Source organism: Palaemon carinicauda, chromosome 37, assembly GCF_036898095.1.
Source record: "Palaemon carinicauda isolate YSFRI2023 chromosome 37, ASM3689809v2, whole genome shotgun sequence".
NCBI classification, from domain to species: Eukaryota; Metazoa; Arthropoda; class Malacostraca; order Decapoda; family Palaemonidae; genus Palaemon; species Palaemon carinicauda.
In genome coordinates this window covers 49,865,745-49,881,881 of record NC_090761.1, presented here as the reverse complement: position 1 = coordinate 49,881,881, position 16,137 = coordinate 49,865,745, and the positions used below count along the sequence as shown (strand labels likewise).

At 45.1% G+C, this 16,137-nt stretch overlaps 1 protein-coding gene across 1 annotated transcript in view; it reads left to right on the top strand.

Moving 5' to 3' along the window:
* Dbp21E2 (putative ATP-dependent RNA helicase Dbp21E2) overlaps positions 1–16,137 on the top strand; it is a 114,702-nt gene that overhangs the window by 31,055 nt on the left and 67,510 nt on the right. Inside the window, exons 4-6 of the mRNA XM_068361174.1 lie at positions 4,989–5,135; positions 15,300–15,416; positions 15,663–15,860. Coding sequence (XP_068217275.1) covers positions 4,989–5,135; positions 15,300–15,416; positions 15,663–15,860 — 462 coding nt within the window. The remainder of the gene's footprint in view (positions 1–4,988; positions 5,136–15,299; positions 15,417–15,662; positions 15,861–16,137) is intronic.

The window sequence follows — 16,137 nt, the reverse complement described above, 5'->3', positions numbered from 1 at the left end:
CAGACTTGTTGACTCCTCACGCAGGTCAGCCATGAGCAAGTCAAAGATTATGTGGTCCAATTCTGAAATGGACCATCTGCTGAAGGGAATTTTTAGGACAATAGAAGTCTACAGCCTTATGTCTGGATAAGGCCGTGAGGGATGGCTCCATCGTTTTTCCGCCCTTTTCACGGCAGGAGTTCTTAAAAAGAGGGCTATGCTTTGTTCCTTCTTATCTTCAGGTTTGTCCCTTGTTCAGAGATCAGAACTTTAATTTGCTCGGTTGGGTAATCATCTTTTCCCTCCGGACTTAGTGAAGGATTTGTCGGCAGCTCCAACACAACAAGCTACGCAAGATCTTATCTCTAGGACTACTAAGAAAGTCCTCCTAGCTAACTTTTTAGAAAGGAAACAAAAGGAGGCTCCTCCCACTTGTCAGCCCTTTCGTGGGAGAGCCCCTTCAAGGGGAACTCAGAGGATTGCGGCTGGAGGTCAAGCTCGCAGATTCCCAAGACAGCAAACCAAATCAAGAAAGTGAGACATACAATCTCCAGACACTAGTGGGAGCCAGGCTTTCCCATTTTTGGCGAGAGTGGAGCCAAAGGGGGGCGGACATCTGGACGATCAATGTCCTCAAGGAGGGATACAAGATCCCCTTCCTGAGAATGCCTCCCATGTCGTCGATACCCTTAGAGTTGACAACAACCCACTCAGGGAACAAGGTAGCAGCTCTAAAAGAGCAAGTGAACCTTATGCTGTCGAAATCAGCCATAGAAGTGGTAGAGGACACCTCCTCGGAGAGGTTTTACAACAGACTTTTCCTAGTTCCGTAAAGCTCGTGGGGATGGAAACCTGTTCTGGACGTCAGTCCATTAATCAAGTTCATCAGCAAAGTAAAATTTGCCATGGAAACTTCAGCATCAGTCCTTGCAGGCACCAGACAGGAAGATTGGATGGTGTCATTAGATCTGCAGGACGCGTATTTCCATATCCCGATACACCCGGACCACAGAAAATTTCCAAGGTTCATGTTCCTCAAGACCACATATCAGTTCAAAGCACTCTATTTTGGACTGAGCACGGCTCTCTACGTTTTTACCCGGGTGATGTCCAACGTGGCTTGCTGACTTCACCTAAAGGGAGTAAGAATTTTTTGTACCTGGACGACTGGCTACTCAGAGCAGAACACCCTCATAGAATATCATTTATCTGGAGATAGAATCGGTTCAGATCACGCACAAGGCGCGCCAGAAATGTCGCAAGGACTTTCCCCTGGTATTCACCCAACTACGGTTGACGATCCCTCGCAGCGATCAGTACACGGTTCAGTTCGCGCACACGGCGCGCATCAAGTGTCTGATCTGACTGAACTAAAGAGGTCAATTTCGGCCCTGTTTGACGCATACGATTCTCGAACAGTGGTCTGTAGGTAGAGTCTCAGAGGAAGTGGCACATAAATATCAAAGAACTAGTGGCCATTCACCTAGCCCTCATTCACTTTCAGAAGGAAGTCCGAGGAAGATTGGTTCAGATCAACGCAGACAACACCACTGCGTTGGCTTACATCAAAAAGCAGGGAGGCACTCATTCAGCCTCACTTTACGAGGCTGCGAGAGATCTACTTCTCTTGGCGAAAGCGAGGGACATAACCCTGATCACTCGCTTCATAGAAGGGGAGAAAAACGTCAGGGCGGATCTGCTCAGCAGAAGAAGGCAAGTTCTAACTACAGAGTGGACCCTGCATCACGAGGTGTGCACCAGCCTTTGGATGTTGTGGGGTCAACCCTCGATAGACCTCTTCGCCACACAAATGACAAAGAAGTCGCCGGTATTTTGCTCTCCAGTCCCAGACCAGGAAGCAGCCACAGTGGACACTTTTCTTCTGAACTGGGAGGGTCTTCTAAACGTGTACGCTTTTCCTCCATTCAAAATCCTGAACAGAGTCCTGAAAAAATTCAGGGAATCGCCAAACGTCCGCATGACCCTGATAGCTCCATTTTGGCCCACGAGACCTTGGGTTTCGGAGATGATGGAGTGGCTGGTAGGTACCCCCAGAACATTACCACTATTAGGGTTTATCAATCCAAGTGGGACATTTTTAGAGTATGGTGTAGGAATAACAAACTTTCCTCTACCAGTACCTCGATAGCCAATATAGCAGATTTTCTGTTGTATCTGCGTACAAAAGAAAAGCTGGCTGTGCCTACCATCAAGGGTTACCGCAGCATGCTAGCCTCCGTTTTTCGTCACCGACACATTGACGTGTCAGGTAACAAGGATCTTTCAGATCTCATTAGATCTTTTGAGACGACTAAGAGGAAGGACAATCCAACCCCCTCTTGTAACCTGGATGTAGTCCTGGCCTTTTTAACCTCAAGTAGGTTTGAACCCTTGGACAAGGCGTCTTGGAAGGATCTTACCAAGAAGACACTTTTCCTAATTGCATTGGCTACAGCCAAAAGAATAGGAGAGTTACAAGCCATCAGCAAGAAGGTGGGCTTTAATGGAGACAATGCAGTTTGCTCTCTTCAGCTGGGCTTTCTCGCCAAAAACGAAAATCCTTATCGACCTTGGCCAAGATCTTTTACCATCCCAGAGCTATCTCACTTAAATTGGATGGGAAAAGGAGAGAGGCCTTTGTCCAGTGAAAGCTCTAAAATTTTTATCTGCACGCGTCCAAACACCTGAGTGGACAAGCAGATAGCCTCTGATGCTCAGTTAAAAAGCCCTCTTTGCCTTTATCAAAGAATACCATGGCTTTTTTCATTAAGGATTTGATAAAGGAAGCTCACCAGACTTGTGAAGTAAGAAATTTTCCCTATCCTTAAGGTAAAACCACATCACTATACCAGGGTAGCAGTGGTGGAGGTCTAGCCACGCTAAGGTCGAGGACCTTTTGGCAGCCCCACAGAGGCTCTTATAGCCCCCTGAGTGGATCGCTGAGTCTCTTAAGGAATGCAGGCAAATGAGGCAGAATAACTATGAAGCCAGCTTCCTTATCATGTTAGAACCAGATTATTGGTACTATTAATTGTAGCTATTAATAATTATACAAATTTCCGATGAGATGAGGTTTTCTACCCGCCACCAATGGTGTCAATCAGCTATATACATGTAACTACCAGGGAAGTTACATATTTAAAAATGTTTTTTTTATTATAAAATTAATTTTTAAATATACTTACCTGGTAGTTACATATTTAAAAGGGTCCTCCCTCCTCCCCTCTGAAAACAGGGTCATGGAATTTCTGAGGAATGTTGGGAATAGTTCTAGTAACCTATGAGAGATAGCGCTCATGTATGACCACCTACTGTCATGGCGGCGATTGCCGCGAAATTTGAATTTCTGCCGTGCACGCGACGAAACGCGGGATTTAAGCTATGTACTGTATATGTGACGACCAGGTAAGTATATTTGAAAATTAATTTTATGATGAAAATACCATATTTGTCATTTTTTTCTGACCCCTGGAAAGAGATTCAGCAAGCTGCATGGTCTGTCGTACAACATCGCCCATTCTAGGGGATGGTGGTAAGTGACACTCGGTCTCGCCCTTGAGTTTGTAGCCAAGACTCAAAATTAGGCTCTAGCAGATCCTAGATTCGGGACCTTCCGGATTGAAAATCTTCATTTCATAACATGATCCAAATCAGTTTTTACTCTGCCCTGTAAGGGCACAGAGGAAATGTCTTAAATGAATTACCAGAGCAATCACTCCAATCAGCAGGCTTGTGAGCACGGGAAGGGTCGAGAAGAAAGTATCTAAGAACTTGTTTGCCTCCAGGATTAGACAGGTGATCGAGTGAGCCATATTACCAGGCTCTACTCCTCCCAATCTTCGACCTTGATTTCATGGTGTCTCGGGTGTCAACACATCCCTGGCTTTCAAAAAGAATTTTTCAGTGGCGCAGGTATTACAGGTGAGTGTGTGGAAACGTCAAACCACATTCACAGCCCACTACCTCAGGAATCTAGATACTTTTTCGATAGGACCTGTGGTGGCTGCACAAAACGTGGTCAATAATACCTCAGCTCCCTTGTAGGACAAGTAGCAGTTGGTTGAGGGCAGATGGTGCCCGTGAGTAAGACTACAATGAATGTGTGAGTGACTGGCCAAATCCTATTTCATTCTCCCATCTCTTGGGATTTCAGCATCCAAGGAACTCTGCAAGGTGACCTCTAACTGCAGGTGGGTACCATCGTCCCTTGTGTAACCTGATATATGTTTATATATTCGTTATGTCCCCGATCTCCTTGTGAGGTGGAGTCAGGCAATGCCTAGGATTAAGTGTGGAATTTAGCACCAAATTTATGCTTACCTGGTCAAGTCATAATGCTAAATTCTTGCACCTTAGCACTGATTGCCCTGGCCATTAACTCTCAAGGTTAACAAGGTGACAGAGTACCCTTAAACAACTTGCGCAAAGCACAGAGTAGCATCCCGTGTTAGTCATCAGCCAGTTGGTTTTTGGACTAAGGGTGAGTCTCTACTGTAAACAGCGTGAGGGTTTGTATACAGTACTGAAACAAATGAAAAATTTGGAAATAATTTGTATTTTTCTTAACTGTACAAACCTGAAACTCTACACATACTGATCCTGCTATCACCTTCCCCCCGGGAGTCCTGCCACAATTGCAAAGTAATGTTCAGTTACTAGTGCGGGTATGAGCGGGGTGGTTGGTCAGACCCCGTTCCCCCTCCGCTAACTAGCAGAAGGTAGTTAAACCTCACATTAAAGCTTTGCAGCTAGTTTCAGCTATCCCTGTAAAGAGCTCCAGGTTTGTATAGTTAGGAAAATTATAAATTTACAAATCTTTCATATTACACATTGAAGAGGAAGGTGAAATGTAACTGTTTTGCAATACAGTATAGGTAACTGTGAAATGATTTATGAATGTTGAATATATTGAGCCTCATTGCATGCTTTATTACCTAATTGTTCAACTGATCAATTTTGTGTTTTCTTGACAGTTCTGTGTTTATAATTTTGCCCTTCAATGTTAACAGGTTCCTGTCATATCATGTAAAAGGAGTCAATTTAATCACTATAAAGGCCAGAGCTACAGTAAATTTGATGAGGTTCCATTGGCTTCCAAGGGATGGCATCATTATAAGTCTGCTGGGGATTACTTTACCATAAACAGCATGGGAGGTGTAAGTACAATTTCATATTAATTTTTTTTTTATGATTGTACCTGTACTGAAGTTGTGGTTAGATTTTTAGAATAAATTTTTCACATTGAAAGAGTTTGATATATTTATTTTTGTTTAACACAAAAACTCATCAGTTACATATGCCTGGTGTGCAATTAGCAACTCTGCAGACACAAAAAAGAACACCTCTCGCTTCGGCAAGTACTCATCTGGTTTGGGTTAAAGTGCTGTGCTATAAATAGATTGTTATTAGAAGACATAGCCCTTCATATCCAGTGTGTCATGTGTAAAGGTCATCAACTTGTACCAGACAAAAGATGTTAATAATGCTCCAATTGTTTGATAAACAAATTACAGAGTACAGTTTACCAAATTGTTGGTTTAGAGGTTGATTTATAGAAATGGAAAACATAAGAAAGAAGGGGATAGTGTTTTTGTTATTATTAATGTTATTATTATTATTATTATTATTATTGTTACTTCCTAAACTACAATCCTAGTTGAAAAAGCAGGATGCTCTAGGCCTGAGGGCTCCAACAGGGCAATTAGCTCATTGAGGACAGGAATTGAAACAAATAGAATAGTGTGCCTGAGTGTACCCTCAAGCAAAAGAACTCTAACCCAAGACAGTGCAAGACCATGGTACAGACGAAAGAGGAGAATGTGTAAAAAATAGGCCAGACTATTTGATGTATTTTTATGCAAACGGAAAATGAGCCATATCGAGAGAGGGATCCAGTGTAGTACTATCTTGCTAGTCAAGGGACCCAATAACTCTCTATTGGTAGTATCTCAATGGGTAACTGGTGCCTTAGCCAACCTACTACCTATAGGGGATAATTCAGGTTATGCTAATACTCCTTTGTCTTTTAGCACTCAGGTTGCTGGGGAGGTAGTCTAGTGTGCAAGTACAGAGTAATAATTTGGTGAGAGGGCTTACCGTTATCCCAATTTACTTCTTTTATGGAATAATTCCCTAGATTTTTGCTGTTTTCTTACTGTTACCTTTGTTATTTTGGGCTCAAGCCATGTCGTCCTGATGGAAGTTCCTCTAAGGTAGCTTCCTAGGGTATATTACAACTACGGCGATATTCCCAGAGAATTTACCTTAAGGTACCCAGAATTCTAACTCCTGGAGCGAATATCCCTAATAAAAGAGCCAGGGATATCGTATAAATCAGAGGACGTATTCTTGACACGCCACATGGCAATCTGTACCCCGAACAGAGTTAACACTTCGTAGGGGTCAAATGGCAAGAAAACGAAAACGAGAAAGAAAAGGGGAGAGCCGTTCGTAAGGCCCTCTCTTCTCCCGTTTCGTAAGCGTGCCCTGCGCCGATTCTGGCGCCATCTGCATTCCTTTTTGCGTAGCTTTACAACTCGGTGTTTTTTCCTGTGTTTCTACCAAAATCTTGGATTTACTCTCATATTATGCTTTCTCCAACTTCTGATAAGTTGAGTACTATTTCTTTTATGTATAAATGTAAGCTCTTGTTTAAAATTAAAGTAATTAAAAGAGTTATCCTTGATACAAGAGCTGTTGCCTGCTGGAGGCGTCATGGACGCTGTCGCTCGCTAGAATAAGATTTATTTGTTAGCAAGAGCGACGTTCCCAGCCCCCTGCGCTTTAATAATTAGCTGCTTAGCTTAATTAGGAATTCTGTTATGATGCGATAGTAGTGCGCCTGGCGAAAGATTTGCCTAGGCTGACCAACACTAGTCTTTGTAGCCTAGTTGTTGGTCCTTGTACTTCCTGCATGATAATTAGTCTTCCAAGTGTGATTTTATATTGCTTAAAGCGTTAGGCAACGTTATACATATAAGCCCTTTTCGAGTAATTTCCAAGATAGTATTGGAGTGAGTTTCGGTGATTTAGGTAATCGATTCTCTTAGTGCCTAGGCTAGGTTGTCTTAGGTCTTTATAATATTATCTGTTTCCCCGTTTGCTCCCTTCTCTTTGGGGAAGGGGCAAACCCTTTCCCTCTGTTTAAGCCTTAGGCTTAACTCTAGTGGTTTGTTTGAATTAATTTTCAAATATAACTATGCTGGAGTAGTACTGTACCTTCCTGCTCCAACTGATTTGGTTCAGAGGGGGACAGTACAGCAGTGTATTAGTCTGAGTCCGTGTTGGTCTAGCGTGGGGCAGAGTCTCCCTTGCTGCCTGACACGGGCATAGGAGGTTTATCCTCCTTGAATCACCTTGGAAGGTTTCGGTAATTATGATCCCTTCGCTCGGTGACCCCTCAGACTTGTCCTCTTGCTGTTCCGGGTTCGGGATATGTTCCCTTTCCGGAATAGCAATTCCTTCCTTGCCTTGGTTTTAGGGAGGCAGCCAGTAGTGCCGGCCTCCCTCCCTGGATCTCTCTGGCTGAGATGAGCTTTCTTAGTTTGGAATGATCCTTAACCAAGGCAAGGTTGGACAGGACCCTCTGTCCTTCCCTTCTATTTTTCCGTTTCCTTTGTGTCAGTCGTCTCACATCCGTACCTAGCATAGGTTGGGATGGGGAGCTGACGTGGTCCCCTGTCGGCCGGCAGAGTGTGCCGACCGGCAGAGGCCCTATCCTTTGAGTGCTGCCCGGTCCTTCCTTGGTCCCTCAACCGCTGCCGTCTGTAGTTTCAGTAAGCAGTGGTTAGGAAGCCTGACTTAGTGTCTCCCCTTCCTCTCGGCACTCTTTCGGGTGTCGGGCGCGGAGGTACATAGCCTCTTAGCCCGGCACCCATTCTGTTGTCTTCTCTTGTGTTGTCCTTGCCGTCTGCCGGCCTAGTGGCCGGCCGTCGGTAGGGGGGTGTTCGCTAGTTCTCTTGCTGTCGGTCGGCGGTGGTTTTATGCCTTTGCTGGCCGGTCTCCTTGCTCACCTGCCGGCCGCTATGAGTGGCGGCCGGCAGCCGGGTGCTACCTGGTGTGGATGCCAGCCGGCAGGGTTTACTCACCGCTGCCGGGCCGGCCTGCTACATCACTCGGTTGGCCGGCCACTAAGAGTGATGGCCGGCAGCTGGGTGCCAACCGGGTAGCTACGGACCGGCAACCACTACCGGCCGGTTCAGGCATAGGAACTGGAGTTCTCCCCCGTCTGGGTGATCCTAAGTTGCATACTTGAGACCTACCTTTGGAAAAGGGGGGGGGGGGGTACTGACCGGCAAGAGCCGGCCGGCACACCACCCTCATGTACTGTATCAGTTCTTCCCTGTATAGTGTTTTCTACCAGGGGAGACCATGATATAGTAGGTTACAACACTGTCTTTTCTAACTTACTTGTGTTGCCTTGTGCAATCACTTGGTGTTGCTTTACAGGGATGAAAAGAGAATTCTTTTCATCTTTAGCCAGAATGGTAAAATCTTACCTTAGGTGTGAGCTACACCTAATTTCCCTCGGGAAATATGATCTTTGGTTATTCTAGCAAAGACTAACCATTTGGTTTTAATGGCTGGTGGGCTTCCACAGGTGATTGTGGGGGATTCACAAGTATGTGTCTTTTCCTTATTCTTTGTGGTCTTGCACGACCCGTTGCTGTTGGCCTTACAGATAAGAAAGTGAGTTCTTTCTTGTCTACTATCCGGTATTTTAAAATCATTCCTTAGGCGGGGGCTACACCTATTTCCTTTGGAAATTTTCCATTGGTTAATCTGGCATAGATTAACTATACGATTTTATTATCTGGAAGGCTACAACAATTGGGTGTGCGGGAAATACAAGGATGTGTCTTTCCTTTCCTTTCCGTTTTGTTATGCTACTGTGCATATCCAGTGATACGTAGTTCACTTGATACTCATGGAAATTTCTTCTCTTTACAGGAGGACCATCCGTAGTGCGGATGTATTTTCTGCAACGTCCGCAGTAGGACTTCTGCGGACATGGTTCTGAAGGAGGCGTGTGGCATGCGCTGTCTCCACGGATGTTCTCCGGTATTGGGTCCCCCAGGTATGTTTCATATGCACTATCCTATCTATTGAAGCTTTTTCTTTTCGCTTCGCTCAAAATCCGTTTTTGTCTCCCCTACAACGGTGGATTCAAGGGATATAGCTAGGGAGAAGCTTCGTACCTGGGTGAGGGGCTTTCAGAAGATCACCTCTGAACCTTATCTTCCAAATGAGAAGATGAGGGCTTTCTTTTTCCCTAGGGCATCAACTGTTACAGTGATTCCCCAACCTCAAGAGGAGGTCCCCTTAATTCAGATCCCGTGGATGCTGAAGTCGCGGTCGCCTTGCTTAGCATCCAGTTGGACGACAGGATGCCAGACGTGTCCGAACGTCTGGAGGAAGACCTCCTGGCAGAAGGCCAGGATGAAGTTCGAGCTCCGGACAAGGTAGCGGAAGAGGCCGAGAGAGGTCGGCTGCTCCGGTTCAGGTCCTTGAACCTGCTCCCTCAACATCGTCTGCTCTCGCAGTAGATCAGGCCCTCCCTCCATTGTTGGCTTGATCCAACAAAGGCAGAGGGAGAAGAATGGGAAGGCAGCTGCATTGTAACTGCAGGGGCATATCCGGACTGTTATGTCCGGTTGAAGGAGGTACCAGCTTCAAAGGAAGAGACAGAGCCGGAGGAGGTCGTAGTGATAGACCATGCTAGGCTCATGCCTTGCTTTCATCTTCGATGAAAGAGAGGGGCTTCATGAACTCAAAGGTAGCTGTATTTGAGTAAGAGGCTCCCTTCCTTTGTGTCCTCTCCTGCCACAGCCTTCCCCCTTTTCGCTGAAAGGGTTTGCGGCGGTTTTGAAAACAGTCGAGGCTGGCAAGCCTTTCCCCTCCCTGGTGGAGTGTTAACCCTTGTTGCTGGCCTTTAGAAAGGAAGATTTAGTAAGCAAAACAAGGACTGGAAGGACGTCCATCTTACCTTCTCAGTCCAGATGTGGGAGGCGGATTTTGCCGGATGTCGGTTCGGCGAGATCCTCTCTAAGCTGTCTGGCTTTCTTTTGCGGAGAGAACTCGAGACAAAAGAAAGACTGGCTGCCTCTTTGTCTCTTCAGTCCACTTTTGAGACGATGACAAGTGATCCCAAGGTCCATGAAACGTTCATGGTTGTGATCAAGACTCATCTGGCCACTGTGACGAAGGATCTCTACAGCTCCGTCAGGGCGAAGAGAACCTGTAGGGAATTCGTGTTCGCCCGGGCTACGATGAGGCACGAGCCAAGGAAACTAATCTCCTCCAACAGTTGGGACAAAGACCTTTTCCCTAGTGAATCGGTCAAAAAGGTTGATAGGGCCGCCACGGACGATAGAAATCTTCTCCAGGAGTGGGGCCTGTCTACCAAGAGAAATTCTCCCCCGGATGGGGTCCCCAACCTTGGAGGAAGACTAAAAGGATTAGGATACTTTCTCGGCCAGCTAAGTCAAGTAGACAACAGCAGCAACGGCATTTGCTGATGCCCTCAGTGCCCCAGATGGTGGCAAAAACCCCGACCACACTTCAGTGGGTTCCCCAATTCGTGTCGACACAGTCTCCGGCATTTCAACCCATCGTTCGAAGGTCAGTCAACTGCCTGTCGAACAAGCCTAGAGGAGCAGCCAGAAGTTCGTCTAGGCGCCCCTCAAGGAGAAGGGGTTTCATGGGTGGTCGCGGTCAGAGAGGCAAGACCTCAGGACAACAGTCCGAGCGAGATGATATTGGTAGAAGGGAGTCTCCAACGCTTTTGGGATCGGTGGACCTTCGATCCCTGGGTCCACAGCCTACTCAAGAAGGGACTGGGCTGGAGCTGGTACAGCACTCCATCCCCATACCCTCGGCGTTTTTTCCGATACTCCACCCCCGTTCTGGAGGAGTTCATTCAAGAACTGTTAGAGGAAAAGTGATCCGAAGGGTAAAGTCCATCTAATTCCAAGGGAGGCTGTTTTGTGTTCCCAAGAAAGACTCGGAAAACTCGGAGTCATTCTGGACTTGTCGCCACTTAACAAGTTCATAGCGAAGTACAGGTTCAAGATGCTAACAATGCAACACATAAGGACCTTACTGCCCAAGAGGGCATTTACCGCCTCCATAGTTTTGTCAGACGCCTATCGGCACGTTCCAATCTATTGTCGATTCTCCTCCTACCTAAGGTTAAGGCTACAACGAAGACTATACGTCTTCAAAGCCATGCCTCTCGGGCTAAAAATAGCCCCAAGGATTTTCACGATGCTTGCGAACGTAGTTCTCAGTCAATTACGCCTAAACGGAATTCAGGTAGTAGCCTACCTGGATTTTTGGCTGGTGTGGGCAGCACCCAGGACAGAATGCTTGCAAGCTTCCCTGTATGTGATCCATTTCCTAGATTATCTAGGCTTCAAGATCAACAGGAAAAGTCTCAACTTCCTCCATCTCTAAGTTCCGGTGGGTGTGAATCCACTGGGACCTAATGTCACACCGTTTTCTCCGTCATGGCGGAGAAAAGAAAGGAGATAGCTGGTTCTGTCAAGAGACTTCTAGATTCCGTATGGATATCAGATGCGAACTGGAGAGTGTACTGGGGTCTCTCCAGTTTACTTTGGTGACAGACCTGGTGCTAAGAGCACAGCTAAAGGATGCAACCGGAGATTAGAGTAGTTATGCATCAGATGCGCGAAGAGATCTGAGAAGACCAGTTCCGCTTCATCGAAATACTCTTCTCAGGCCTTGGTCCCAAGCCAGACTCCTTAGGAAGTCGGTTCTTCTTCATCCACCTCCCCCGTCGGTGACGAGTCACTCAGACGCCTCGAAGGAGGGATGGGGAGTTCACCCTCATCAGAAAAAGGCCCAAGGGTCTTGGTCCAGTCTATTCAAGACCTCTCACAGTCATTTTCAAGAGACTATGACAGTCCTTCTTTCCTTAAAGAAAGTCTCCCCGCATCGCTCGATCCACATTAGGTTGGTGCTGGACAGCGGGGGAGTTGTGAGATGCTTGAATCGACAAGGATCAAGGTCACCACCTCTCAACCAGGTGATGTTGGCCATCTTCCGATTTGGGGGAAGAAGAAATGGTACCTGTCAGCAGTTCACCTTCAAGGAGTCCGCAATGTGACAGCGGACGCTCTATCCAGGTTCACACCGATAGAGTCGGAATGGTCCCTAGACGCAGGACCATTCTCCTTCATTCTGAGTCAAGTCCCAGAACTGCGGCTAGACCTCTTTGCGACGAAAGACAACAAGAAGTTGCCCCTGTATGTGTCCCCGTACGAGGACCCCTTGGCGGAAGCAGTGGACGCGATGTCCCTCGACTGGAACAGGTGGTTCAGGATTTATCTGTTCCCTCCTTACAACCTTCTGTTGAGGGTCCTCAACAAACTGAGATAATTTAAGGGAGTAGCGGCAGTAGTGGCCCACAAGTGGCCGAACAGTGTGGGGTTCCCTCTGGCATTGGAACTACGATTGGAGTTTCGACCGCTACCAGATCCAGTTCTGACACAGTGAGTCCAGAAGTCAGTTGTCTGCGCTTCATTACAGAAAACCCGGACCCAGCAGCTCATGATTTTCTTTCCTTAACAGGTGAGAAAGTGTTTCGGGATTTCGAAAGCCAGCATGGACTTCCTAGAGGATTATAAGTGCAAACCTTTTAAAAGGCAATATGAGTCATCTTGGAGAGAATGGGTAGCCCTTGTCAGACGAAGATTCCGCAGGAGATCATGACGGACTTCTGCTTATCTTTCTTCATCCATCTCCATGGTTATGGATCGGTAACTAACACGATTTTAACATGTAGGTCTGCTTTGACAAGACCCATTCTATATGCCTTCCAGGTCGACCTCGCTAACGAGATCTTTTATAAAAGTTCCGAAAGCCTGCGCTAGGCTCAGACCTTTAGCACCTCCAAAGCCCAATTCATGGTCTTTAGAAAAGTTCTTCATTTTGCTTCGCTGTTGAACAATAAGGAGTGTGCGTTAAAGGATTTGACCCATAAGTTATCCTCCTTTTTGCACTCGCGTCCGGGGCCAGGGTTAGTGAGATCATACCCCTCTCGAGAGAGGAAGGTCGTGTTCAGTTCCTGAATGGGTGAACTGAACCTATTTCCGGATCCTACGTTTCTCACCAAGAACGAGTTACCCACCATCAGGTGGGGTCCCTGAAGAATCTGCCCTCTGAAAGAAGAGGCATCTCTATGTCCAGTAGAATGCCTAAAGGTCTATCTTCGTAGAACTTCAGACTTCAAGGGTGGCCATCTGGCCAGGGGAGAAACGTCAGGCTCAAAATTTATTACTGAAACAACTCAGGGCGAAAATCACATATCTTATTCGCAGAGCGGATCCTGACTGTTCACCCACAGGTCACGATCCGAGGAAAGTTGCTTCATCCTTAAACTTCTTTAGTTGTAGGGATTTTGGACATCTTCGTTCGTACACTGACTGGAAGTCTTCCAGAGTGTTCTTTCGTCACTATGCGAAGCAAGTGCAGCAACTAAGAGGTTCTGTGGTAGCAGTGGGTTGCGTCGTTAACCCTGCTGTTTAACTCTGCGAGGAACAGTAGCTTAATTGGGACAATTAATTCCAGGGTGAGTATGTAGTCACATGTTGTACTACAAACTATGTGAGGGTACTGGGTGACCCACGTTGACTGTTCCACTTTCAAAGGTGAACCCAGCATAAGTGCAAACATGCGTGCCGAGCGTTTCTAACGCTAATGTGACGGATTAGTAAAACAGACTTTTGACTTTGATACTTTGGTATCTTAAAAGTGGCTCCAATGTTTTTTCTTTCAGACAAACAAGTTTCTGTTTACTATCATACTTATGCTTAAAGTTTTAGTTATCCTCCTCTTATATATAGATATATATATATATATATATGAGTGTGGTTAACCTGTTTGTTTATTGTCTGTCAATAAACTGGTTCTTGAGAACCTTGCGTCTCCTTCACCTGTGAGCATTCATTCTATGTATATTTACCCGGGGATAATTCTAATAGAATGTTCCCTTATGCAAGCTAATATTGCATTGGTTTATGCTTTCCCTTAGCTGGAGGACTCCATCCCATAAAGGGATGGTGGCGGATTTACGAGTTTCCTCCTAAGCGGATATAAACCTTTGTCCAATACGTGTTTGAGCGGAGGACTGGTCGATATTTCATATTGACACAGTGATTCTTTCGAACTTCGCTTTACCCAGTATGGGGTGAGACCACTATACTCGCTTGCCTGGGGTTCATACTTAGATATATGTACTCTTCGAGACTTTCCCAGAGTCTAGTAAGACTCTTCCCTGTTGGGGGCAGGAAGCTCTATCATGGTTTATGATTAGTTGAAAAGATGTATGACGGTAACATCTTAGGTCTCTAGGTCGCGTCGACTGGGGGAAATACTTCTGAGGAGTACGGCACATTTTGAGAATCCACAGATACAGTAATGCTCTGGTATACTTCCATCAGGACGACATGGCTTGAGCCCAAAAAACGGATTTTGAGCGAAGCGAAAAATCTATTTTTGGGTAAGATGGCCATGTCGTCCTGATGGACCCGCCCTTCCCTTTCAATGAAAGGGCCGTAGGACCCCTCCCTACATACAGTATCTGTAGCACCTCGTGTTTCGCTACAAGGAATGCAGATGGCGCCAGAATCGGCGCAGGGCACGCTTACGAAACGGGAGAAGAGAGGGCCTTACGAACGGCTCTCCCCTTTTCTTTCTCGTTTTCGTTTTCTTGCCATTTGACCCCTACGAAGTGTTAACTCTGTTCGGGGTACAGATTGCCATGTGGCGTGTCAAGAATACGTCCTCTGATTTATACGATATCCCTGGCTCTTTTATTAGGGATATTCGCTCCAGGAGTTAGAATTCTGGGTACCTTAAGGTAAATTCTCTGGGAATATCGCCGTAGTTGTAATATACCCTAGGAAGCTACCTTAGAGGAACTTCCATCAGGACGACATGGCCATCTTACCCAAAAATAGATTTTTCGCTTCGCTCAAAATCCGTTTTTCAGATTCCCCTCACAGTTTCGTTAGCCAACAGTATATTTTCTTTTTTTGTGTCAGCTATAAGTGTTTATAATTACCTAAACTTGTCTACCATATTACTTAACCTACCTTTAATTACATTTGAAATATACCATGGTTTTCCTCATTTTTGTAAATACTTCATGAATGATATAAATTTTGTTTTACCGAATGACGTGCTCATTACTTTGTTGAATGTGCTACTCTGATGTATAAATTTGTTTAGATATGGTGTTACTTGTACAGTGATGGTTAGCTGTTTTTGTGAAATTGATTTTATCTCTTATTTTGCAGAATCCCGCTTTTGCACATATGAAAGATGAAGTATGTGACTTTGATTCTCTTGGTCTCAGTAGAGATATCTTGGAGGAAATTGAAAAACTAGGATTTAAAGTACCAACTAATATCCAGGTAATGTTAATTGTGTAAACTTGTCTGTTTTATAAATTTTAGCTTTTCGTTGGACTAGAGAGATCCTTTTAACTTGAAATGGTATGAATATTGGTATAATTTTGATACAGGAGAATAATGACTTGATCAATTTACATTGTACAAATTCCTAGTACAATGTAAATCATGAGCTTTCCTTTTAACTTTTTAATTGTTTTTTTGGTCATGTTTTATTAATTTTTATGCATTACAATGTTTATATTACAGGCTTTAGCTATTCCACATATCATAGAGGGTAAGAATACTCTAATTACAGCTGAGACAGGGAATGGAAAAACCCTCGCTTTCCTTGCTCCATTGCTACAGCAAATTAGAAAGTATAAAGACCTCAACAAGGACCTTCCCATGAACACACCCTTAGGTTTGATAATTGTTCCTGGCAGAGAATTAGCAGAACAAATTCATGTGAGTATAGTACGTTATGTGTGCAGTTCTTAATTTTTTATGTCATTTTTGCAATAGTTCACTACATTTTTATTTATGCAAATTTTAGTGTCTAGTAGAATATTGTTAAGAGACAATGCTACAGTATTTAATTTTATGGTTTGTGACTATAAATTGTGTTAGTGTGATGCCATTTCTAAGGCCAGGGGAATGGTGGTGCATACAGTATTAGGACTGAGTACCCTGCTTCTCCTAAGTCCTACTATGAATGTGGATGTCATTAGATAAAAGTTTGTGG